The 27033-nt window shown below is 50.7% G+C and overlaps 1 protein-coding gene across 1 annotated transcript in view; it reads right to left on the reverse strand.

The window, feature by feature from the left end:
* NAE1 (NEDD8 activating enzyme E1 subunit 1) overlaps window positions 1-27033 on the reverse strand; it is a gene marked incomplete at its 5' end in the record, with an annotated part of 68453 nt that overhangs the window by 11075 nt on the left and 30345 nt on the right. Inside the window, 7 exon segments of the mRNA XM_073605982.1 lie at window positions 104-179; window positions 2011-2144; window positions 4213-4272; window positions 4357-4448; window positions 14972-15035; window positions 15108-15170; window positions 16599-16708. Of these exon segments, the coding sequence (XP_073462083.1) occupies window positions 104-179; window positions 2011-2144; window positions 4213-4272; window positions 4357-4448; window positions 14972-15035; window positions 15108-15170; window positions 16599-16708 (599 nt within the window).

Here is a 27033-nt window from a genome sequence, read left to right on the forward strand (position 1 = left end):
GCTCTCAGAACACGTGTGATAGGAATGTGCGGCTCTCAGAACACGTGTGATAGGAATGTGCGGCTCTCAGAACACGTGTGATAGGAATGTGAGGAGCACTTACCCTGCCCACTGTCTGGAGGAGTTTGGAGACGTAATGCTCCACGGTGGCGGCGTCTTTTTTGGCCTTTTCCCGATACCTGAACAGCGAATGGAGAAGAGAGTCCTGTGATTACCATCGCATGTCATAGTGAGAGGGATGTGAACCCCAACAATGAATGTCATAGTGAGAGGGATGTGAACCCCAACAATGAATGTCATAGTGAGAGGGATGTGAACCCCAACAATGAATGTCATAGTGAGAGGGATGTGAACCCCAACAATGAATGTCATAGTGAGAGGAATGTGAACCCCAACAATGAATGTCTCTGATTTCCTCTCTTAGTTTGATGGATACATCTCTGAAAGTTGAATTCTATCTGTTCAATAAATGCAATCAATCCCTGGTGATCCCGCCAGAAATCCAATCTAGGAGTGTCCTGTGTCAATGTTATCAGGAAGTGTGATAAGACTACAGAACACCTTCTCCCCCACATTGTTTAACTGAGGGGGGGGGGGGGTGTATTGTAGTCCACACACAACACCTTGATGAAGGGTGACAACACCGCTCCTCTGAAGATCAAAAGCAAATATTTTTCTGCAGGATCCGATTCCCAAATCCTAACCCATTCCGACCCGCAGCCAGTTCCCGATAGTCATCGGCCGCTCCCCGGGAAGGAAATGATCCCTGTAGTAGAAGCCTCAACTCCATTCATTCATCCAGACAACAAACCCAACAATCCATCTGAGGTACAACCACCCAACGCGTTTCACTCAGTAGGGATCTCACTCATAGGGAAGAGTATACAGGAGAGTAAAGGAAGAGTATATAGGAGAGTTATAGAAGAGTATACAGGAGAGTAAAGGAAGAGTATATAGGAGAGTAAAGGAAGAGTATATAGGAGAGTTATAGAAGAGTATACAGGAGAGTAAAGGAAGAGTATATAGGAGAGTAAAGGAAGAGTATATAGGAGAGTAACGGAAGAGTATATAGGAGAGTAACGGAAGAGTATATAGGAGAGTTATAGAAGAGTATATAGGAGAGTAAAGGAAGAGTATATAGGAGGGTAAAGGAAGAGTATATAGGTGAATAAAGGAAAAGTATATAGAAGAGGAAGAGTATATAGGTGAATAAAGGAAAAGTATATAGAAGAGGAAGAGTATATAGGTGAGTAAAGGAAGAGTATATAGAAGAGGAAGAGTATATAGTGCAGAGATATGGGAGTTCACAGCAAACAGTAACATGGGCAGAGCAGAGGGATGTTAAAAGGTACACGCTGCAGTTAAAGGAGCGTATAGTATATACTCAATGAAGATATATTCTACTTGCTCTTCTACTTGATATCAGGTGGCTCAGGTTGAACATCGGCTTCCTTCACCCTCCCAGGGAGAGGTCTATGGGGGTCCGGATTACTCCATCCACAGACCACAACCTTCATATAAAGGTGGACACCACAGTCAGCCGACATCCATCTGATGCATTTTGGACCTAAATGCCGTCTATAGACATTTGTCTGACCGATGTGCCGATTGTATCAATAAAGGAAAAATCTGAAGCGGGATGAGGGGCCGGCCTCTTGGTTGGTTGGATGTTTGGGGGCTGCAGCACATAACCCAGGGGGTCCGATGCCTATGGGGGGGGGGGGGGGGATTGGGGTCCGATGTCTATGGGGGGGGGGGGGGGGGGGGGGATGTCAGATTTATGTCTCATCATTTATGAACAGTCTGAGGAGCAACAACCTCGTCTCCCTTTTTTTTCCTTTCTATTTTCTTGATTTATCCAATGATTTGGGGTCTTTGAACTATGAATATTTCCACCCAAACGACCCCCTGTGGACTTACCTGTACAATGGACTTACCTGTACAATTAAACAAATCTGCCATCATACTACTAAACTCCTGTATTTCGTTGACAACAATCCCGGAACTTACACATTCTGTAGCTTTATGAACTTGTCGGAGTCGGCGATCATGTCCGGAATGGTTCCTCGCAGAGGTAAGTTCCCGTTGCTTTCCGCGGCTGTGAATTCTTTAATGGCTCGAGCCAATATCCAGAAGTTGGGGGTCTGGTGGTAAAAACTCGGCTCAGTCAAGGTCTTAGTTGCACATTTAGGAAGTGATCAGCAATAATTTCACAATTGACACCCTCAGATTTAGGGGATTCCTGTCACTGGGGGATTTAAAGTGAACATGCATGGAAATGATTCCTTCAATAAATGAGCCCTTTAAATGGACTTGTAGTCTACAGAACACGGAGGTTATACAAAAATAGGGCAGCCCCCCCCCCCAATATATAACTGTCCTCAGCAGAGAGGAGCACATAGGAGGACAACGCACATCACATACTAACATTTCCCAGCAGAGTTCCCAGCCGGCCTGCAAACAAACCAAACTGATCCGGTCTAACAATCCTACCTAAAACCTGAACTGAAATGAATAGACAGGAAAATGAGGTTTGTTTGCAGGCTGGCTGGGAACTCTGCTGGGAAATTTTAGTTTGTCTGTGATCTCCGAGATTAATATCTACCTCCAGTCCTTACCTTCTGACACCAACCGAAACCAGCGACACCAACCGAAACCAGTGACACCGACAGAAACCAGCGACACCGACAGAAACCAGCGACGCCAACCGAAACCAGCGACGCCGACAGAAACCAGCGACGCCGACAGAAACCAGCGACGCCGACAGAAACTAGCGACGCCGACAGAAACCAGCGACGCCAACAGAAACCAGCGACGCCGACAGAAACCAGCGACGCCGACAGAAACCAGCGACACCGACAGAAACCAGCGACACCGACAGAAACCAGCGACACCGACAGAAACCAGCGATACCAACCGAAACCAGCGACACCAACCGAAACCAGCGACGCCGACAGAAACCAGCGATACCAACCGAAACCAGCGACACCGACAGAAACCAGCGATACCAACCGAAACCAGCGACACCAACCGAAACCAGCGACGCCGACAGAAACCAGCGATACCAACCGAAACCAGCGACACCGACAGAAACCAGCGATACCAACCGAAACCAGCGACACCAACCGAAACCAGCGACACCAACCGAAACCAGCGACGCCGACAGAAACCAGCGATACCAACCGAAACCAGCGACACCGACAGAAACCAGCGATACCGACCGAAACCAGCGACACCGACAGAAACCAGCGACACAAACAGAAACCAGCGACACAAACAGAAACCAGCGACACCAACAGAAACCAGCGATACCGACCAAAACCAGCGATACCGACCAAAAACAGCGACACCAACAGAAACCAGCGACACCGACCGAAACCAGTGACACCAACCAAAACCAGCGACACCGACAGAAACCAGCGACACCAACAGAAACCAGCGACACCAACAGAAACCAGCGACACCAACAGAAACCAGCGACACCGACCGAAACCAGCGATACCGACCGAAACCAGCGATACCGACCGAAACCAGTGACACCGACCGAAACCAGTGACACCAACCGAAACCAGCGACACCAACAGAAACCAGAGATACCGACCGAAACCAGCGACACCAACAGAAACCAGCGACACCGACCGAAACCAGCGACGCCGACAGAAACCAGTGACACCAACAGAAACCAGCGACACCGACCGAAACCAGTGACACCAACCGAAACCAGCGACACCAACAGAAACCAGAGATACCGACCGAAACCAGCGACACCAACAGAAACCAGCGACACCGACCGAAACCAGCGACGCCGACAGAAACCAGTGACACCACTGTGACAGCAGTAATGAGAGCTGGTATGTTCACACAAAGAATGCAGACCAGTGTGGAAAAAATCATCCCTGAAATAATGACAACCAATACAGGAGAGATTACAGACCTCGTAAAGTACAATAATGGTGAACGAACATGACAGAAGAGAATATGGGGGGGTTCTTAGCACTGTGTTCGCACTTCCCCAGCAATTTTATGGGGGGCTTCTGCAGGTAAGTGGGGGAAAATATGGAAGATAAATAACTGCCCCTTTATCTCCCTGCTCCAAAGTGAACCAGTTATTTAGCCCCGAATGGGCCAAACAACCAAAAGCCTCTTTATTTTGAAGGTAACCGAACGCTGAAAAAGTCCTAAAACAATAAGAGAGCTGTACAAGAAGAGTACCTGTTGTGTGATATTTGTGCAGCGATCGTCACTAAAGATTTCTTCGATGTGGCCGGGACACTGCAGAGACAATAAATAAGAATATAATTCCTCAGAACTGACAGGGAAGACGGGGACAATAGAAGAGATAAGAAGGTGACATACTTTGGTGATGTTTAATGCCGTGTTGACGTTCTTCACGGCTTCCTCAAAGTTCTCCTCGTCTTCTGGAACTCCATTCTCGTTTTTTAGAACTCCTGTGACCACATAGAACATATTATAAATCGCTTTCTCTAGTCCTTACCACTAGAATTGTTTCACCTGTCATTCCACAGATTATATATATCTCATAACTTCAAAGTATCCATCAGCTTTCGATTTGGAAATCGCTATGGATTATTTATCAATCGTTTTTTTTCCCTTTAAGGCCCCTTTCACACTGACGGACCGATCAGACCATCCATTGCCCTTTATGAAACAGCAGATGTCAGCAGACATGTGTCCGTTGACACCCGCTGGGATCCGATCCATTAAAAACAGACATCTTCCCATCTGTCTAGCGGATCGGATTGGATGGCAATCGGATGTAAACAGAAAGTCAGTCCGTTTACATCCAACTGCCCAAAGAGCAGAGTGGGCTATGTCTGTGACCGCCCTGCATAGAGGAGCGGACACAGACCTGCCATCTGCCTGCTCAGCAGGGGATCAGCAGAGAGATCAGGGGGATCAGCGGAGAGATCAGGAGGATCAGCGGAGAGATCAGTGGAATCTGCGGAGAGATCAGCGGGATCTGCGGAGAGATCAGCGGGATCTGCGGAGAGATCAGCGGGATCTGCAGAGAGATCAGCGGGATCTGCAGAGAGATCAGCGGGATCTGCAGAGAGATCAGCGGGATCTGCAGAGAGATCAGCGGGATCTGCAGAGAGATCAGCGGGATCTGCAGAGATCAGCGGGATCTGCAGAGAGATCAGCGGGATCTGCAGAGAGATCAGCGGGATCTGCAGAGAGATCAGCGGGATCTGCAGAGAGATCAGCGGGATCTGCAGAGATCAGCGAGATCTGCAGAGAGATCAGCGGGATCTGCAGAGAGATCAGGGGGATCTGCAGGGGGATCTGCGGAGAGATCAGGGGGATCTGCGGAGAGATCAGGGGGATCTGCGGAGAGATCAGCGGGATCTGCAGAGAGATCAGCGGGATCTGCAGAGAGATCAGCGGGATCTGCAGAGAGATCAGCGGGATCTGCAGAGAGATCAGCGGGATCTGCAGAGAGATCAGCGGGATCTGCAGAGAGATCAGCGGGATCTGCAGAGAGATCAGCGGGATCTGCAGAGATCAGCGGGATCTGCAGAGAGATCAGCGGGATCTGCAGAGAGATCAGCGGGATCTGCAGAGAGATCAGCGGGATCTGCAGAGAGATCAGCGGGATCTGCAGAGATCAGCGAGATCTGCAGAGAGATCAGCGGGATCTGCAGAGAGATCAGGGGGATCTGCAGGGGGATCTGCGGAGAGATCAGGGGGATCTGCGGAGAGATCAGGGGGATCTGCGGAGAGATCAGGGGGATCTGCGGAGAGATCAGGGGGATCTGCGGAGAGATCAGGGGGATCTGCGGAGAGATCAGGGGGATCTGCGGAGAGATCAGGGGGATCTGCGGAGAGATCAGCGGAGAGGTCAGGAGGATCAGCGGAGAGATCAGGAGGATCTGTGGAGAGATCAGGGGGATCTGCGGAGAGATCAGCGGGATCTGCGGAGAGATCAGCGGGATCTGCGGAGAGATCAGCGGGATCTGCGGAGAGATCAGGGGGATCTGCGGAGAGATCAGGGGGATCTGCGGAGAGATCAGGGGGATCTGCGGAGAGATCAGCAGAGAGATCGGGAGGATCAGCGGAGAGATCAGGGGGATCAGTGGAGAGATCAGGGGGATCTGCGGAGAGATCAGCGGAGAGATCCGGGGGATCTGCGGAGAGATCCGGGGGATCTGCGGAGAGATCAGGGGGATCTGCGGAGAGATCAGGGGGATCTGCGGAGAGATCAGGGGGATCTGCAGAGAGATCAGGGGGATCTGCGGAGAGATCAGCGAGATCTGCAGAGAGATCAGCGGGATCTGCAGAGAGATCAGGGGGATCTGCAGAGAGATCAGGGAGAGATCAGGGGGATCTGCGGAGATCAGGGGGATCTGCGGAGAGATCAGGGGGATCTGCGGAGAGATCAGGGGGATCTGCAGAGAGATCAGGGGGATCTGCAGAGAGATCAGGGGGATCTGCAGAGAGATCAGGGGGATCTGCGGAGATCAGGGGGATCTGCGGAGAGATCAGGGGGATCTGCGGAGAGATCAGGGGGATCTGCGGAGAGATCAGCGGGATCTGCAGAGAGATCAGCGGGATCTGCAGAGAGATCAGCGGGATCTGCAGAGAGATCAGCGGGATCTGCGGAGAGATCAGCGGGATCTGCGGAGAGATCAGCGGGATCTGCGGAGAGATCAGCGGGATCTGCAGAGAGATCAGCGGGATCTGCAGAGATCAGCGGGATCTGCAGAGAGATCAGCGGGATCTGCAGAGAGATCAGCGGGATCTGCAGAGAGATCAGCGGGATCTGCAGAGAGATCAGCGGGATCTGCAGAGATCAGCGAGATCTGCAGAGAGATCAGCGGGATCTGCAGAGAGATCAGGGGGATCTGCAGGGGGATCTGCGGAGAGATCAGGGGGATCTGCGGAGAGATCAGGGGGATCTGCGGAGAGATCAGCGGGATCTGCAGAGAGATCAGCGGGATCTGCAGAGAGATCAGCGGGATCTGCAGAGAGATCAGCGGGATCTGCAGAGAGATCAGCGGGATCTGCAGAGAGATCAGCGGGATCTGCAGAGAGATCAGCGGGATCTGCAGAGAGATCAGCGGGATCTGCAGAGATCAGCGGGATCTGCAGAGAGATCAGCGGGATCTGCAGAGAGATCAGCGGGATCTGCAGAGAGATCAGCGGGATCTGCAGAGAGATCAGCGGGATCTGCAGAGATCAGCGAGATCTGCAGAGAGATCAGCGGGATCTGCAGAGAGATCAGGGGGATCTGCAGGGGGATCTGCGGAGAGATCAGGGGGATCTGCGGAGAGATCAGGGGGATCTGCGGAGAGATCAGGGGGATCTGCGGAGAGATCAGGGGGATCTGCGGAGAGATCAGGGGGATCTGCGGAGAGATCAGGGGGATCTGCGGAGAGATCAGGGGGATCTGCGGAGAGATCAGCGGAGAGGTCAGGAGGATCAGCGGAGAGATCAGGAGGATCTGTGGAGAGATCAGGGGGATCTGCGGAGAGATCAGCGGGATCTGCGGAGAGATCAGCGGGATCTGCGGAGAGATCAGCGGGATCTGCGGAGAGATCAGGGGGATCTGCGGAGAGATCAGGGGGATCTGCGGAGAGATCAGGGGGATCTGCGGAGAGATCAGCAGAGAGATCGGGAGGATCAGCGGAGAGATCAGGGGGATCAGTGGAGAGATCAGGGGGATCTGCGGAGAGATCAGCGGAGAGATCCGGGGGATCTGCGGAGAGATCCGGGGGATCTGCGGAGAGATCAGGGGGATCTGCGGAGAGATCAGGGGGATCTGCGGAGAGATCAGGGGGATCTGCAGAGAGATCAGGGGGATCTGCGGAGAGATCAGCGAGATCTGCAGAGAGATCAGCGGGATCTGCAGAGAGATCAGGGGGATCTGCAGAGAGATCAGGGAGAGATCAGGGGGATCTGCGGAGATCAGGGGGATCTGCGGAGAGATCAGGGGGATCTGCGGAGAGATCAGGGGGATCTGCAGAGAGATCAGGGGGATCTGCAGAGAGATCAGGGGGATCTGCAGAGAGATCAGGGGGATCTGCGGAGATCAGGGGGATCTGCGGAGAGATCAGGGGGATCTGCGGAGAGATCAGGGGGATCTGCGGAGAGATCAGCGGGATCTGCAGAGAGATCAGCGGGATCTGCAGAGAGATCAGCGGGATCTGCAGAGAGATCAGCGGGATCTGCGGAGAGATCAGCGGGATCTGCGGAGAGATCAGCGGGATCTGCGGAGAGATCAGCGGGATCTGCGGAGAGAACAGGGGGATCTGCGGAGAGAACAGGGGGATCTGCGGAGAGATCAGGGGGATCTGCGGAGAGATCAGGGGGATCTGCGGAGAGATCAGGGGGATCTGCGGAGAGATCAGGGGGATCTGCGGAGAGATCAGGGGGATCTGCGGAGAGATCAGAGGAGAGATCAGGGGGATCTGCGGAGAGATCAGCAGAGAGATCAGTGGAGAGATCAGGAGGATCTGCGGAGAGATCAGGGGGATCTGCGGAGAGATCAGGGGGATCTGCGGAGAGATCAGGGGGATCTGCGGAGAGATCAGAGGAGAGATCAGGGGGATCTGCGGAGAGATCAGAGGAGAGATCAGGGGGATCTGCGGAGAGATCAGGGGGATCAGTGGAGAGATCAGGAGGATCTGCAGAGAGATCAGGAGGATCTGCAGAGAGATCAGGGGGATCTGCGGAGAGATCAGGGGGATCTGCGGAGAGATCAGGGGGATCTGCAGAGAGATCAGGGGATCTGCAGAGAGATCAGGGGATCTGCAGAGAGATCAGCGGGATCTGCAGAGAGATCAGGGAGAGATCAGGGGGATCTGCGTAGAGATCAGCGGAGAGATCCGGGGGATCAGCGGAGAGATCAGGGGGATCTGCGGAGAGATCAGGGGGATCTGCGGAGAGATCAGGGGGATCTGCGGAGAGATCAGGGGGATCTGCGGAGAGATCAGCAGAGAGATCAGGAGGATCAGCGGAGAGATCAGGGGGATCAGTGGAGAGGTCAGGAGGATCTGCGGAGAGATCAGGAGGATCTGCGGAGAGATCAGGGGGATCTGCGGAGAGATCAGGGGGATCTGCAGAGAGATCAGGGGGATCTGCAGAGAGATCAGGGGGATCTGCAGAGAGATCAGGGGATCTGCAGAGAGATCAGCAGGATCTGCAGAGAGATCAGCGGGATCTGCAGAGAGATCAGGGAGAGATCAGGGGGATTTGCGTAGAGATCAGCGGAGAGATCCGGGGGATCAGCGGAGAGATCCGGGGGATCTGCGGAGAGATCAGGGGGATCTGCGGAGAGATCAGCGGAGAGATAAGGGGGATCTGTGGAGAGATCAGGGGGATCTGCAGAGAGATCAGGGGGATCTGCAGAGAGATCAGGGGATCTGCAGAGAGATCAGGGGATCTGCAGAGAGATCAGGGGATCTGCAGAGAGATCAGCAGGATCTGCAGAGAGATCAGCGGGATCTGCAGAGAGATCAGGGAGAGATCAGGGGGATCTGCGTAGAGATCAGCGGAGAGATCCGGGGGATCAGCGGAGAGATCCGGAGGATCTGCGGAGAGATCAGGGGGATCTGCGGAGAGATCAGCGGAGAGATAAGGGGGATCTGTGGAGAGATCAGGGGGATCTGCAGAGAGATCAGGGGGATCTGCAGAGAGATCAGGGGGATCTGCAGAGAGATCAGGGGGATCTGCAGAGAGATCAGGGGGATCTGCAGAGAGATCAGCGGAGAGATCAGGGGGATCTGTGGAGAGATCAGGGGGATTTGCAGAGAGATCAGCGGGATCTGCAGAGAGATCAGCGGAATCTGCAGAGAGATCAGCGGGATCTGCAGAGAGATCAGCGGGATCTGCAGAGAGATCAGGGGGATCTGCAGAGAGATCAGGGAGAGATCAGGGGGATCTGCGGAGAGATCAGGGGGATCTGCGGAGAGATCAGGGGGATCTGCGGAGAGATCAGGGGGATCTGCGGAGAGATCAGGGGGATCTGCGGAGAGATCAGCGGGATCTGCGGAGAGATCAGGGGGATCTGCGGAGAGATCAGGGGGATCTGCGGAGAGATCAGGGGGATCTGCGGAGAGATCAGGGGGATCTGCGGAGAGATCAGGGGGATCTGCGGAGAGATCAGGGGGATCTGCGGAGAGATCAGGGGGATCTGCGGAGAGATCAGGGGGATCTGCGGAGAGATCAGCGGGATCTGCAGAGAGATCAGGGAGAGATCAGGGGGATCTGCGGAGAGATCAGGGGGATCTGCGGAGAGATCAGGGGATCTGCAGAAAGATCAGGGGGATCTGCGGAAAGATCAGGGGGATCTGCGGAAAGATCAGGGGGATCTGCGGAAAGATCAGGGGGATCTGCGGAAAGATCAGGGGGATCTGCGGAAAGATCAGGGGGATCTGCGGAAAGATCAGGGGGATCTGCGGAGAGATCAGGGGGATCTGCGGAGAGATCAGAGGAGAGATCAGGGGGATCTGCGGAGAGATCAGGGGGATCTGCGGAGAGATCAGCACAGAGATCAGGGGGATCAGTGGAGAGATCAGGAGGATCTGCGGAGAGATCAGGGGGATCTGCGGAGAGATCAGCGGAGAGATCAGGGGGATCTGCAGAGAGATCAGGGGGATCTGCAGAGAGATCAGGGGGATCTGCAGAGAGATCAGGGGGATCTGCAGAGAGATCAGGGGGATCTGCAGAGAGATCAGGGGGATCTGCAGAGAGATCAGGGGGATCTGCAGAGAGATCAGGGGGATCTGCAGAGAGATCAGGGGGATCTGCAGAGAGATCAGGGAGAGATCAGGGGGATCTGCAGAGAGATCAGGGGGATCTGCAGAGAGATCAGGGGGATCTGCAGAGAGATCAGGGAGAGATCAGGGGGATCTGCGGAGAGATCAGGGAGAGATCAGCGGGATCTGCAGAGAGATCAGCGGGATCTGCAGAGAGATCAGCGGGATCTGCGGAGAGATCAGGGGGATCTGCGGAGAGATCAGGGGATCTGCGGAGAGATCAGGGGGATCTGCGGAGAGATCAGGGGGATCTGCGGAGAGATCAGGGGGATCTGCAGAGAGATCAGAGGAGAGATCAGGGGGATCAGTGGAGAGATCAGGAGGATCTGCGGAGAGATCAGGAGGATCTGCGGAGAGATCAGGGGGATCTGCGGAGAGATCAGGGGGATCTGCGGAGAGATCAGGGGGATCTGCAGAGAGATCAGCGGGATCTGCAGAGAGATCAGGGAGAGATCAGGGGGATCTGCGGAGAGATCAGGGGATCTGCGGAAAGATCAGGGGGATCTGCGGAAAGATCAGGGGGATCTGCGGAAAGATCAGGGGGATCTGCGGAGAGATCAGGGGGATCTGCGGAGAGATCAGAGGAGAGATCAGGGGGATCTGCGGAGAGATCAGGGGGATCTGCGGAGAGATCAGCAGAGAGATCAGGGGGATCAGTGGAGAGATCAGGAGGATCTGCGGAGAGATCAGGGGGATCTGCGGAGAGATCAGCGGAGAGATCAGGGGGATCTGCAGAGAGATCAGGGGGATCTGCAGAGAGATCAGGGGGATCTGCAGAGAGATCAGGGGGATCTGCAGAGAGATCAGGGGGATCTGCAGAGAGATCAGGGGGATCTGCAGAGAGATCAGGGGGATCTGCAGAGAGATCAGGGGGATCTGCAGAGAGATCAGGGGGATCTGCAGAGAGATCAGGGGGATCTGCAGAGAGATCAGGGGGATCTGCAGAGAGATCAGCGGGATCTGCAGAGAGATCAGCGGGATCTGCAGAGAGATCAGCGGGATCTGCAGAGAGATCAGGGAGAGATCAGGGGGATCAGCGGAGAGATCAGGGGGATCAGCGGAGAGATCAGGGGGATCAGCGGAGAGATCAGAGGGATCTGCGGAGAGATCAGCGGAGAGATCAGGGGGATCTGCGGAGAGATCAGGGGGATCTGCGGAGAGATCAGGGGGATCTGCGGAGAGATCAGCGGAGAGATCAGGGGGATCTGCAGAGAGATCAGGGGGATCTGCAGAGAGATCAGGGGGATCTGCAGAGAGATCAGGGGGATCTGCAGAGAGATCAGGGGGATCTGCAGAGAGATCAGGGGGATCTGCAGAGAGATCAGGGGGATCTGCAGAGAGATCAGGGGGATCTGCGGAGAGATCAGGGGGATCAGCGGAGAGATCAGGGGGATCTGTGGAGAGATCAGAGGGATCTGCGGAGAAATCAGCGGAGAGATCAGGGGGATCTGCGGAGAGATCAGGGGGATCTGCGGAGAGATCAGCGGAGAGATCAGGGGGATCTGCAGAGAGATCAGGGGGATCTGCGGAGAGATCAGGGGGATCTGCGGAGAGATCAGCAGAGAGATCAGGGGGATCTGCAGAGAGATCAGGGGGATCTGCAGAGAGATCAGGGGGATCTGCAGAGAGATCAGGGGGATCTGCAGAGAGATCAGCAGAGAGATCAGGGGGATCTGCAGAGAGATCAGGGGGATCTGCGGAGAGATCAGGGGGATCTGCGGAGAGATCAGGGGGATCTGCGGAGAGATCAGGGGGATCAGTGGGGTTTTGCAGCTGGCAAAACATGCCAGCATGGCACACCTGGGGTGGATGCTTTGCTACTACAGACACTATGCTGGTCAGGATTACTGACCCAGCTGTCTGCAATCCCCTATTATATATATATCTATAGTGCTCTGTGCTTCTATTAGCCCCTGTTCCACCTGGCAGATACAAACAGCCACACCATTCCATCCAAGGTATAAGGTAAGCTTATCATGCGGTTTGGATGATGGGGCTCCCTACTCTATTTTATTCACCTTGAGGGTTACTCTACCGCAAGTATAACAGCGCCACGAGTTATATTCTGTATGTCTCTCTCTGTGGCTACCTTTAGATCAATAGTTCTCCAGCCATCAGGTAGATCCATGGACTAATTTATAGCCTGTGATGGTTCGGAGGATTGGATCCTGACCTGATCCGTGTGTATGGGGAATAACGACCATACATCTCCTTTAGAGTCACTGCCAATGTAGATATGGTGATTTTTTGGACGCTTTATATGTAGTTCCTGTTCATTCATTTTATGAACACTTTTTTGTGCCAATAGTTCATGTTTATTATATCTGAACTAATTGGTGGATTTATCGATTTACAATCTCTGCAGTGGGACTACTTGGGGATCGCTGGCTGTCGTTATCTTCCTGGTTTGAGGTCTGTGGGCGGCGGCTCTGACGGACATCTCTCTATTTTCATTATTGAGTTATGATCTCTCTCTGTATGGGTGGAGCTTCAACATTTGGGGTCGGTATGCTGAGCTGTGATTTCATTGTTTTTGATATAATATGTATGTATACTGTTCACATCTGAAATGTTAGATGCTGTATATCTTTGGATCCATATATACCTCTGATGATATGCATTTTGTTATCATAGATTGAAGCTACAGATTTGGAACTCGTAAGCCTTTTGTCCCTGAAGGAGATCTGCATTTCATTTTTTCGAAACGCGTTGGTCGTTCCGCCTGTCTGACAGGTTTTGGGCTTTCATTTCAGCCGTTTCCATCTCTGTTCCCAATATATGAGTTTGTTGCTTTTATTTCCACTCTGATATCATTGATCGTTATCAATGTTTAATAAATTTGTACATTTTTATTAAAATACTGGTTGTGGTCCCAATTTGAGGAACCTGTCATTACTCCGGAGCTGGAACATGTTATGTGGTCCACCCTGAACGTGTAACATGTTCCAAAAGGTGAATTTATCCTTAAGGCTGGGTTCTCACCGGTGCGATTCCAGACATCGCATGTGATTTGCACCACATTGCTGTACACATACCATCTCATGTCTCTTCGATGCGAATTCAGCCATACAGTTGGCGCAGGACCCTTTTGTTTGGTCCGCACTGGAATCGGATCGCATTGGGTGTTCAGAGCGATGCGGTTTCACAGTTCGCACTGCGTTTTTTGAACCGATTTGGGGGCGTCATTAACATTATACTGACAGCCTCAGCAATTTGCAGAGGGCAGTGTGAACTCAGAGCGAGTCAGATGTGGGAACCCGCACAGGAATCGCTGTGGTACCCGTATCGCACCAGCGGGAACCCGCACAGGAATCGCTGTGGTACCCGTATCGCACCAGCGGGAACCCGCACAGGAATCGCTGTGGTACCCGCATCACACCAGTGGGAACCTGCACAGGAATCGCTGTGGTACCCGCATCACACCAGTGGGAACCCGCACAGGAATCGCTGTGGTACCCGCATCACACCAGTGGGAACCCGCACAGGAATCGCTGTGGTACCCGTATCGCACCAGTGGGAACCCGCACAGGAATCGCTGTGGTATCCGCATCACACCAGTGGGAACCCGCACAGGAATCGCTGTGGTATCCGCATCACACCAGTGGGAACCCGCACAGGAATCGCTGTGGTACCCGTATCGCACCAGCGGGAACCCGCACAGGAATCGCTGTGGTACCCGCATCGCACCAGCGTGAACCCGCACAGGAATCGCTGTGGTACCCGCATCGCACCAGCGGGAACCCGCACAGGAATCGCTGTGGTATCCGCATCGCACCAGTGGGAACCCGCACAGGAATCGCTGTGGTACCCGCATCGCACCAGTGGGAACCCGCACAGGAATCGCTGTGGTATCCGCATCGCACCAGCGGGAACCCGCACAGGAATCGCTGTGGTATCCGCATCACACCAGCGGGAACCCGCACAGGAATCGTTGTGGTACCCGCATCGCACCAGCGGGAACCCGCACAGGAATCGCTGTGGTACCCGCATCACACCAGCGGGAACCCGCACAGGAATCGCTGTGGTACCCGCATCGCACCAGTGGGAACCGGCACAGGAATCGCTGTGGTACCCGCATCGCACCAGTGGGAATTGAGCCTCAATCAGAACATCCACTAGAATGTGAATTGTGCTCTGCACAGTAATGGCCGATTCCATAGAATCTTCTGGATTCTTCATTATAAAGGACTTACCTTGTCTGATCAGATCCCGGAAAGCTTCCTTATCTTTGTATGATTTGGGGATTTGTCCCGCGTTCTACACAAAGAAAATCGCATCAGAGAAGATTCCAGACAGAAACACTCCGTCACCCATCACACTCATACAAACCTCTCTGCGCCATTTCTCCAAAAACTTGGCGACGATGACAATCCACGGCGTGTGCGAATGATCCTAAACACAGAGAAATCATTGAGAATCCTCCACATAAAACTGCAATCACAAGATCAGAGAAAGGGGCGACTGTAATTCAGGGGTGACAGGATACTCCAGGAACAGATTTGGGGTTTTCTTTAATCATAAAAAAAATATTATGTTTTTTTTTAGCAAAATTTACAAAAACAGAAAAAGGAATCTTCAGCATAAAACAACCAAATCAGCATCAATCCATCCCCCATTGTGTGTACATTATGACAGTATACATGGTGCAGGGCAGAGAATTCCGAGGAGTATCCAACAACCTCATAGAGAAGCCCCCCGAGGGGCAGATTCTTATATGTAATAACTACTTGTTATCCCAGAAATAGGCGTTGTAGAGAACTATATGGGGGGTTATTTACTAAAACTGGAGAGCGCAAAATCTGGGGCAGCTCTGCAGAGAAACCAATCAGCTTCCAGGTTTTATTGTCAAAGCTTGCAGAGCTGCACCAATTTTAGTAAATCAACCCCATAGAGAACACGCATGTCATATCACACATACAATGAATCCATAGAGAACACGCATGTCACATCACACATACAATGTATCCATAGAGAACACGCATGTCACATCACACATACAATGTATCCATAGAGAACACGCATGTCACATCACACATACAATGAATCCATAGAGAACACGCATGTCACATCACACATACAATGTATCCATAGAGAACACGCATGTCACATCACACATACAATGTATCCATAGAGAACACACATGTCACATCACACATACAATGAATCCATAGAGAACACGCATGTCACATCACACATACAATGAATCCATAGAGAACACGCATGTCATATCACACATACAATGAATCCATAGAGAACACGCATGTCATATCACACATACAATGAATCCATAGAGAACACGCATGTCATATCACACATACAATGAATCCATAGAGAACACGCATGTCACATCACACATACAATGTATCCATAGAGAACACGCATGTCACATCACACATACAATGTATCCATAGAGAACACACATGTCACATCACACATACAATGAATCCATAGAGAACACGCATGTCACATCACACATACAATGAATCCATAGAGAACACGCATGTCACATCACACATACAATGTATCCATAGAGAACACGCATGTCACATCACACATACAATGAATCCATAGAGAACACACATGTCATATCACACATACAATGTATCCACAGAGAACACACATGTCATATCACACATACAATGTATCCACAGAGAACACGCATGTCACATCACACATACAATGAATCCATAGAGAACACACATGTCATATCACACATACAATGTATCCACAGAGAACATACATGTCATATCACACATACAATGTATCCATAGAGAACATACATGTCATATCACACATACAATGTATCCATAGAGAACACACCTTTCTGTCCATGTGATCGAGGTCATAGAGCTGCAGATGTTCCCGGAGTTCAGAGAACGGTTGATCCAATCTCAGATCCTCCAGAGCGTTATCAGGATGGGATTCGATCACTGGAAGGTCACACAAAGGTTCGGATTCAGCAGAAAAGGAAATAAATTTCTCATCTACATTCTGTGGCCTCCTGACCATCACAGACTTCTATACATAGAAGAAGAAGGTGGACACCCCACAGCCTCCGATCACATCTATGCAAATCACATGAATTCTGAACCGCATCCAATTCCATTCACATGTGAAGCAGACCAGCTTTCAATGGAGCCGGATCATATATATATATATATATATATATATATATATATATATATATATATATATATATATATATATATATTTATATATATATATATATATATATATATATATAAATAATGGGGGCAGGGGCGGATCCAGAGTCTAGTCTCGGGAGGGGCACTGCCAGAAAATAAGGTGTTGCTTACAGAACTGGGGGGGGGTCAGGAGAGCACACAACAGCAAGGTCAGGATGGCACACACAAGGGAGGTCAGAGTACAGGGTCAGGAGGGCACACACCGGCGGGAGGTCAGGACAACACAGTATGGGGTCAGTAGGGCACACACCAGGGAGGTCAAGAGAGCACAGTACGGGGTCAGGAGGGCACACAAAAGGGAGGTCAGGAGAGCACACACCAGGGAGATCAGGAGGGCATACACTGGGGGAGGGGTTGGAAGGGCACACTGTGGGGGAGGGGGAGGGCCAGAAGGGCACACACTGAGGGAGTCAGGAGGGCACACACTGGGGGATCAGGAGGGCACACACTGGGGGGGTCAGGAGGGCACACACTGGGGGGGTCAGGAGGGCACACACTGGGGGGGTCAGGAGGGCACACACTGGGGGGGGTCAGGAGGGCACACACTGGGGGGGGTCAGGAGGGCACACACTGGGGGGGGTCAGGAGGGCACACACTGGGGGGGTCAGGAGGGCACACACTGGGGGGGTCAGGAGGGCACACACTGGGGGGGTCAGGAGGGCACACACTGGGGGGGTCAGGAGGGCACACACTGGGGGGGTCAGGAGGGCACACACTGGGGGGGTCAGGAGGGCACACACTGGGGGGATCAGGAGGGCACACACTGGGGGGGTCAGGAGGGCACACACTGGGGGGATCAGAAGGGCACACACGGGGGGGATCAGGAGGGCACACACTGGGGGTGGATCAGGAGGGCACACACTGAGGGGGATCAGGAGGGCACACACTGAGGGGGATCAGGAGGGCACACACTGGGGGGGATCAGGAGGGCACACACTGGGGGGGATCAGGAGGGCACACACTGGGGGGGATCAGGAGGGCACACACTGGGGGGGATCAGGAGGGCACACACTGGGGGGGATCAGGAGGGCACACACTGGGGGGGGATCAGGAGGGCACACACTGGGGGGGGATCAGGAGGGCACACACTGGGGGGATCAGAAGGGCACACACTGGGGGGATCAGAAGGGCACACACTGGGGGGATCAGAAGGGCACACACTGGGGGGATCAGAAGGGCACACACTGGGGGGGATCAGGAGGGCACACACTGGGGGGGATCAGGAGGGCACACACGGGGGGATCAGAAGGGCACACACTGGGGGGATCAGAAGGGCACACACTGGGGGGATCAGAAGGGCACACACTGGGGGGATCAGAAGGGCACACACTGGGGGGATCAGAAGGGCACACACTGGGGGATCAGAAGGGCACACACTGGGGGGATCAGAAGGGCACACACTGGGGGGATCAGAAGGGCACACACTGGGGGGGATCAGGAGGGCACACACTGGGGGATCAGAAGGGCACACACTGGGGGATCAGGAGGGCACACACTGGGGGGGATCAGGAGGGCACACACTGGGGGGGATCAGGAGGGCACACACTGGGGGATCAGAAGGGCACACACTGGGGGATCAGAAGGGCACACACTGGGGGATCAGAAGGGCACACACTGGGGGATCAGAAGGGCACACACTGGGGGGATCAGAAGGGCACACACTGGGGGGATCAGAAGGGCACACACTGGGGGGATCAGAAGGGCACACACTGGGGGGATCAGAAGGGCACACACTGGGGGGATCAGAAGGGCACACACTGGGGGGGATCAGGAGGGCACACACTGGGGGATCAGAAGGGCACACACTGGGGGGGATCAGGAGGGCACACACTGGGGGATCAGAAGGGCACACACTGGGGGGATCAGAAGGGCACACACTGGGGGATCAGAAGGGCACACACTGGGGGGGATCAGGAGGGCACACAGCAGGGGGCAGTCACAATGCTTTATTGAGCCCAATTTCTCACTGTGCCACATGAAAAGATGCAGTCCCATTTGTCAGCTAACAGCTCCTCTATGCTAAGCTGCAATAACTCAGCAGACTTACCATAGAGGTGCCTGTAAACCAATCCAGGATATACTGCTAGCTGAGCTCACCTCCAGGAAGTTCAGTCACTAGGCTCCCTCTGCTTAGCTGCTCACACCTCCCTCTTCCAGGCGGGCGCGGTCTCGGGGGTCAGGCACATCCCCTTCCCTCCCACTCAAGCAGAAGCCTGCAGGAGAGAGGCTGGAAAGCTGCTGGGGGAGGTACAGGGGGCGGAGAGAGCAGTTCCGAGTGTGTGCTGTAATTCCTAATGCTGAGAATGGCTGTGAGTTGTCCCGACCGTAGGACATTCTCGGGGCGCGCTAAGCCTCAGAGTCAGCAATATTTTCTCGGGGGGTGCAATTGCCCTGTTGCCCCCCCCCCTGGATCCGCCCCTGAATGGAGGTCGGTTGTGTTGCAGTTCAGATTTTAGTGTCAAATTTTCACCTGAACTGCTGAATAGAAACCTCTTCACCAAAACCGATCCCCATATATGTGAACCCCACATTACAATATATCATTCCTGGGAGCCTCATACAAAGACATTGCAGACAATTCTGTTCTTCCAACCTTCTGCTAACAGTTTGAAGACCCTTTTCTGTACCCCCCCCCCCATGTAGACTCCATATCACCCTCCATGTAGTCTCTACATCACCCTCCATGTAGTCTCTACATCACCCTCCATGTAGTCTCTACATCACCCTCCATGTAGTCTCTACATCACCCTCCATGTAGTCTCTACATCACCCTCCATGTAGTCTCTACATCACCCTCCATGTAGTCTCTACATCACCCTCCATGTAGTCTCCATATCACCCTCCATGTAGTCTCTACATCACCCTCCTTGTAGTCTCTACATCACCCTCCATGTAGTCTCTATATATCACCCTCCATGTAGTCTCTACATCACCCTCCATGTAGTCTCTACATCACCCTCCATGTAGTCTCTACATCACCCTCCATGTAGTCTCTATATATCACCCTCCATGTAGTCTCTATATATCACCCTCCATGTAGTCTCTATATATCACCCTCCATGTAGTCTCTACATCACCCTCCATGTAGTCTCTATATCACCCTCCATGTAGTCTCCATATCACCCTCCATGTAGTCTCTACATCACCCTCCTTGTAGTCTCCATATCACCCTCCATGTAGTCTCTACATCACCCTCCATGTAGTCTCTACATCACCCTCCATGTAGTCTCTACATCACCCTCCATGTAGTCTCTACATCACCCTCCATGCAGTCTCTATATATCACCCTCCATGTAGTCTCTACATCACCCTCCATGTAGTCTCTATATATCACCCTCCATGCAGTCTCTATATATCACCCTCCATGTAGTCTCTACATCACCCTCCATGTAGTCTCTATATATCACCCTCCATGCAGTCTCTACATATCACCCTCCATGCAGTCTCTACATATCACCCTCCATGTAGTCTCTATATATCACCCTCCATGTAGTCTCTACATCACCCTCCATGTAGTCTCTACATCACCCTCCATGTAGTCTCTACATCACCCTCCATGTAGTCTCTATATATCACCCTCCATGTAGTCTCTATATATCACCCTCCATGTAGTCTCTATATCACCCTCCATGTAGTCTCTATATATCACCCTCCATGTAGTCTCTATATATCACCCTCCATGTAGTCTCTATATATCACCCTCCATGCAGTCTCTATATATCACCCTCCATGTAGTCTCTATATATCACCCTCCATGTAGTCTCCACATCACCCTCCATGTAGTCTCTATATATCACCCTCCATGCAGTCTCTATATATCACCCTCCATGTAGTCTCCACATCACCCTCCATGTAGTCTCTATATATCACCCTCCATGCAGTCTCTATATATCACCCTCCATGCAGTCTCTATATATCACCCTCCATGCAGTCTCTATATATCACCCTCCATGCAGTCTCTATATATCACCCTCCATGCAGTCTCTATATATCACCCTCCATGTAGTCTCTATATATCACCCTCCATGTAGTCTCTATATATCACCCTCCATGTAGTCTCTATATATCACCCTCCATGTAGTCTCTATATATCACCCTCCATGTAGTCTCTATATCACCCTCCATGTAGTCTCCACATCACCCTCCATGTAGTCTCTATATATCACCCTCCATGTAGTCTCCACATCACCCTCCATGTAGTCTCTATATATCACCCTCCATGTAGTCTCCACATCACCCTCCATGTAGTCTCTATATATCACCCTCCATGTAGTCTCTATATATCACCCTCCATGTAGTCTCTATATATCACCCTCCATGTAGTCTCTATATATCACCCTCCATGTAGTCTCTATATATCACCCTCCATGTAGTCTCTATATATCACCCTCCATGTAGTCTCCACATCACCCTCCATGTAGTCTCCATATATCACCCTCCATGTAGTCTCCATATATCACCCTCCATGTAGTCTCCACATCACCCTCCATGTAGTCTCTACATCACCCTCCATGTAGTCTCTATATATCACCCTCCATGTAGTCTCTATATATCACCCTCCATGTAGTCTCTATATATCACCCTCCATGTAGTCTCTATATATCACCCTCCATGTAGTCTCTATATATCACCCTCCATGTAGTCTCTATATATCACCCTCCATGTAGTCTCTATATATCACCCTCCATGTAGTCTCTATATATCACCCTCCATGTAGTCTCTATATATCACCCTCCATGTAGTCTCTATATATCACCCTCCATGTAGTCTCTATATATCACCCTCCATGTAGTCTCCACATCACCCTCCATGTAGTCTCTATATATCACCCTCCATGTAGTCTCTACATCACCCTCCATGTAGTCTCCACATCACCCTCCATGTAGTCTCTATATATCACCCTCCATGTAGTCTCTATATCTCCCTCCATGTAGTCTCTATATATCACCCTCCATGTAGTCTCTATATATCACCCTCCATGTAGTCTCCACATCACCCTCCATGTAGTCTCTATATATCACCCTCCATGTAGTCTCTATATATCACCCTCCATGTAGTCTCTATATATCACCCTCCATGTAGTCTCTATATATCACCCTCCATGTAGTCTCCACATCACCCTCCATGTAGTCTCTATATATCACCCTCCATGTAGTCTCTATATATCACCCTCCATGTAGTCTCTATATATCACCCTCCATGTAGTCTCTATATATCACCCTCCATGTAGTCTCTATATATCACCCTCCATGTAGTCTCTATATATCACCCTCCATGTAGTCTCTATATATCACCCTCCATGTAGTCTCTATATATCACCCTCCATGTAGTCTCTATATATCACCCTCCATGTAGTCTCTATATATCACCCTCCAAGTAGTCTCTATATATCACCCTCCATGTAGTCTCTATATATCACCCTCCATGTAGTCTCTATATATCACCCTCCATGTAGTCTCTATATCACCCTCCATGTAGTCTCCACATCACCCTCCATGTAGTTTCTATACATCACCCTCCATGTAGTCTCTATATATCACCCTCCATGTAGTCTCCACATCACCCTCCATGTAGTTTCTATATATCACCCTCCATGTAGTCTCTATATATCACCCTCCATGTAGTCTCCACATCACCCTCCATGTAGTCTCTATATATCACCCTCCATGTAGTCTCTACATCACCCTCCATGTAGTCTCTACATCACCCTCCATGTAGTCTCTACATCACCCTCCATGTAGTCTCTACATCACCCTCCATGTAGTCTCTACATCACCCTCCATGTAGTCTCTACATCACCCTCCATGTAGTCTCTATATATCACCCTCCATGTAGTCTCTATATATCACCCTCCATGTAGTCTCTACATCACCCTCCATGTAGTCTCTATATCACCCTCCATGTAGTCTCCATATCACCCTCCATGTAGTCTCTACATCACCGTCCTTGTAGTCTCCATATCACCCTCCATGTAGTCTCTACATCACCCTCCATGTAGTCTCTACATCACCCTCCATGTAGTCTCTACATCACCCTCCATGTAGTCTCTACATCACCCTCCATGCAGTCTCTATATATCACCCCCCATGTAGTCTCTACATCACCCTCCATGTAGTCTCTATATATCACCCTCCATGTAGTCTCTATATATCACCCTCCATGTAGTCTCTATATATCACCCTCCATGTAGTCTCTATATATCACCCTCCATGTAGTCTCTATATATCACCCTCCATGTAGTCTCTATATATCACCCTCCATGTAGTCTCTATATATCACCCTCCATGTAGTCTCCACATCACCCTCCATGTAGTCTCTATATATCACCCTCCATGTAGTCTCTACATCACCCTCCATGTAGTCTCCACATCACCCTCCATGTAGTCTCTATATATCACCCTCCATGTAGTCTCTATATCTCCCTCCATGTAGTCTCTATATATCACCCTCCATGTAGTCTCTATATATCACCCTCCATGTAGTCTCTATATATCACCCTCCATGTAGTCTCCACATCACCCTCCATGTAGTCTCTATATATCACCCTCCATGTAGTCTCTATATATCACCCTCCATGTAGTCTCTATATATCACCCTCCATGTAGTCTCTATATATCACCCTCCATGTAGTCTCTATATATCACCCTCCATGTAGTCTCTATATATCACCCTCCATGTAGTCTCTATATATCACCCTCCATGTAGTCTCTATATATCACCCTCCATGTAGTCTCTATATATCACCCTCCATGTAGTCTCTATATATCACCCTCCATGTAGTCTCTATATATCACCCTCCAAGTAGTCTCTATATATCACCCTCCATGTAGTCTCTATATATCACCCTCCATGTAGTCTCTATATATCACCCTCCATGTAGTCTCTATATCACCCTCCATGTAGTCTCCACATCACCCTCCATGTAGTTTCTATATATCACCCTCCATGTAGTCTCTATATATCACCCTCCATGTAGTCTCCACATCACCCTCCATGTAGTTTCTATATATCACCCTCCATGTAGTCTCTATATATCACCCTCCATGTAGTCTCCACATCACCCTCCATGTAGTCTCTATATATCACCCTCCATGTAGTCTCTACATCACCCTCCATGTAGTCTCTACATCACCCTCCATGTAGTCTCTACATCACCCTCCATGTAGTCTCTACATCACCCTCCATGTAGTCTCTACATCACCCTCCATGTAGTCTCTACATCACCCTCCATGTAGTCTCTATATATCACCCTCCATGTAGTCTCTATATATCACCCTCCATGTAGTCTCTACATCACCCTCCATGTAGTCTCTATATCACCCTCCATGTAGTCTCCATATCACCCTCCATGTAGTCTCTACATCACCGTCCTTGTAGTCTCCATATCACCCTCCATGTAGTCTCTACATCACCCTCCATGTAGTCTCTACATCACCCTCCATGTAGTCTCTACATCACCCTCCATGTAGTCTCTACATCACCCTCCATGTAGTCTCTACATCACCCTCCATGCAGTCTCTATATATCACCCCCCATGTAGTCTCTACATCACCCTCCATGTAGTCTCTATATATCACCCTCCATGCAGTCTCTATATATCACCCTCCATGTAGTCTCTACATCACCCTCCATGTAGTCTCTACATCACCCTCCATGTAGTCTCTACATCACCCTCCATGTAGTCTCTACATCACCCTCCATGTAGTCTCTACATCACCCTCCATGTAGTCTCTACATCACCCTCCATGTAGTCTCTACATCACCCTCCATGTAGTCTCTATATATCACCCTCCATGTAGTCTCTATATATCACCCTCCATGTAGTCTCTACATCACCCTCCATGTAGTCTCTATATCACCCTCCATGTAGTCTCCATATCACCCTCCATGTAGTCTCTACATCACCGTCCTTGTAGTCTCCATATCACCCTCCATGTAGTCTCTACATCACCCTCCATGTAGTCTCTACATCACCCTCCATGTAGTCTCTACATCACCCTCCATGTAGTCTCTACATCACCCTCCATGTAGTCTCTACATCACCCTCCATGTAGTCTCTACATCACCCTCCATGTAGTCTCTACATCACCCTCCATGCAGTCTCTATATATCACCCCCCATGTAGTCTCTACATCACCCTCCATGTAGTCTCTATATATCACCCTCCATGCAGTCTCTATATATCACCCTCCATGTAGTCTCTACATCACCCTCCATGTAGTCTCTATATATCACCCTCCATGCAGTCTCTATATATCACCCTCCATGCAGTCTCTATATATCACCCTCCATGTAGTCTCTATATATCACCCTCCATGTAGTCTCTATATATCACCCTCCATGTAGTCTCTATATATCACCCTCCATGTAGTCTCTATATATCACCCTCCATGTAGTCTCTATATATCACCCTCCATGCAGTCTCTATATATCACCCTCCATGCAGTCTCTATATATCACCCTCCATGTAGTCTCTATATATCACCCTCCATGTAGTCTCTATATATCACCCTCCATGTAGTCTCTACATCACCCTCCATGTAGTCTCTACATCACCCTCCATGTAGTCTCTACATCACCCTCCATGTAGTCTCTACATCACCCTCCATGTAGTCTCCACATCACCCTCCATGTAGTCTCTACATCACCCTCCTTGTAGTCTCCATATCACCCTCCATGTAGTCTCTACATCACCCTCCATGTAGTCTCTACATCACCCTCCATGTAGTCTCTATATATCACCCTCCATGTAGTCTCTATATATCACCCTCCATGTAGTCTCTACATCACCCTCCATGTAGTCTCTATATATCACCCTCCATGCAGTCTCTATATATCACCCTCCATGTAGTCTCTACATCACCCTCCATGTAGTCTCCACATCACCCTCCATGTAGTCTCTACATCACCCTCCATGTAGTCTCTATATATCACCCTCCATGTAGTCTCTATATATCACCCTCCATGCAGTCTCTATATATCACCCTCCATGCAGTCTCTATATATCACCCTCCATGTAGTCTCTATATATCACCCTCCATGTAGTCTCTACATCACCCTCCATGTAGTCTCTACATCACCCTCCATGTAGTCTCTACATCACCCTCCATGTAGTCTCTACATCACCCTCCATGTAGTCTCTACATCACCCTCCATGTAGTCTCCATATCACCCTCCATGTAGTCTCCATATATCACCCTCCATGTAGTCTCTACATCACCCTCCATGTAGTCTCCATATCACCCTCCATGTAGTCTCCATACATCACCCTCCATGTAGTCTCTATATATCACCCTCCATGTAGTCTCTACATCACCCTCCATGTAGTCTCTACATCACCCTCCATGTAGTCTCTACATCACCCTCCATGTAGTCTCTACATCACCCTCCATGTAGTCTCTACATCACCCTCCATGTAGTCTCTACATCACCCTCCATGTAGTCTCTACATCACCCTCCATGTAGTCTCTACATCACCCTCCATGTAGTCTCTACATCACCCTCCATGCAGTCTCTATATATCACCCTCCATGTAGTCTCTACATCACCCTCCATGTAGTCTCTATATATCACCCTCCATGCAGTCTCTATATATCACCCTCCATGTAGTCTCTACATCACCCTCCATGTAGTCTCTATATATCACCCTCCATGCAGTCTCTATATATCACCCTCCATGCAGTCTCTATATATCACCCTCCATGTAGTCTCTATATATCACCCTCCATGTAGTCTCTACATCACCCTCCATGTAGTCTCTACATCACCCTCCATGTAGTCTCTACATCACCCTCCATGTAGTCTCTATATATCACCCTCCATGTAGTCTCTATATATCACCCTCCATGTAGTCTCTATATCACCCTCCATGTAGTCTCTATATATCACCCTCCATGTAGTCTCTATATATCACCCTCCATGTAGTCTCTATATATCACCCTCCATGCAGTCTCTATATATCACCCTCCATGTAGTCTCTATATATCACCCTCCATGTAGTCTCCACATCACCCTCCATGTAGTCTCTATATATCACCCTCCATGCAGTC

The sequence above is a fragment of the Aquarana catesbeiana genome, linkage group LG11 (assembly GCF_042186555.1).
Source record: "Aquarana catesbeiana isolate 2022-GZ linkage group LG11, ASM4218655v1, whole genome shotgun sequence".
NCBI classification, from domain to species: Eukaryota; Metazoa; Chordata; class Amphibia; order Anura; family Ranidae; genus Aquarana; species Aquarana catesbeiana.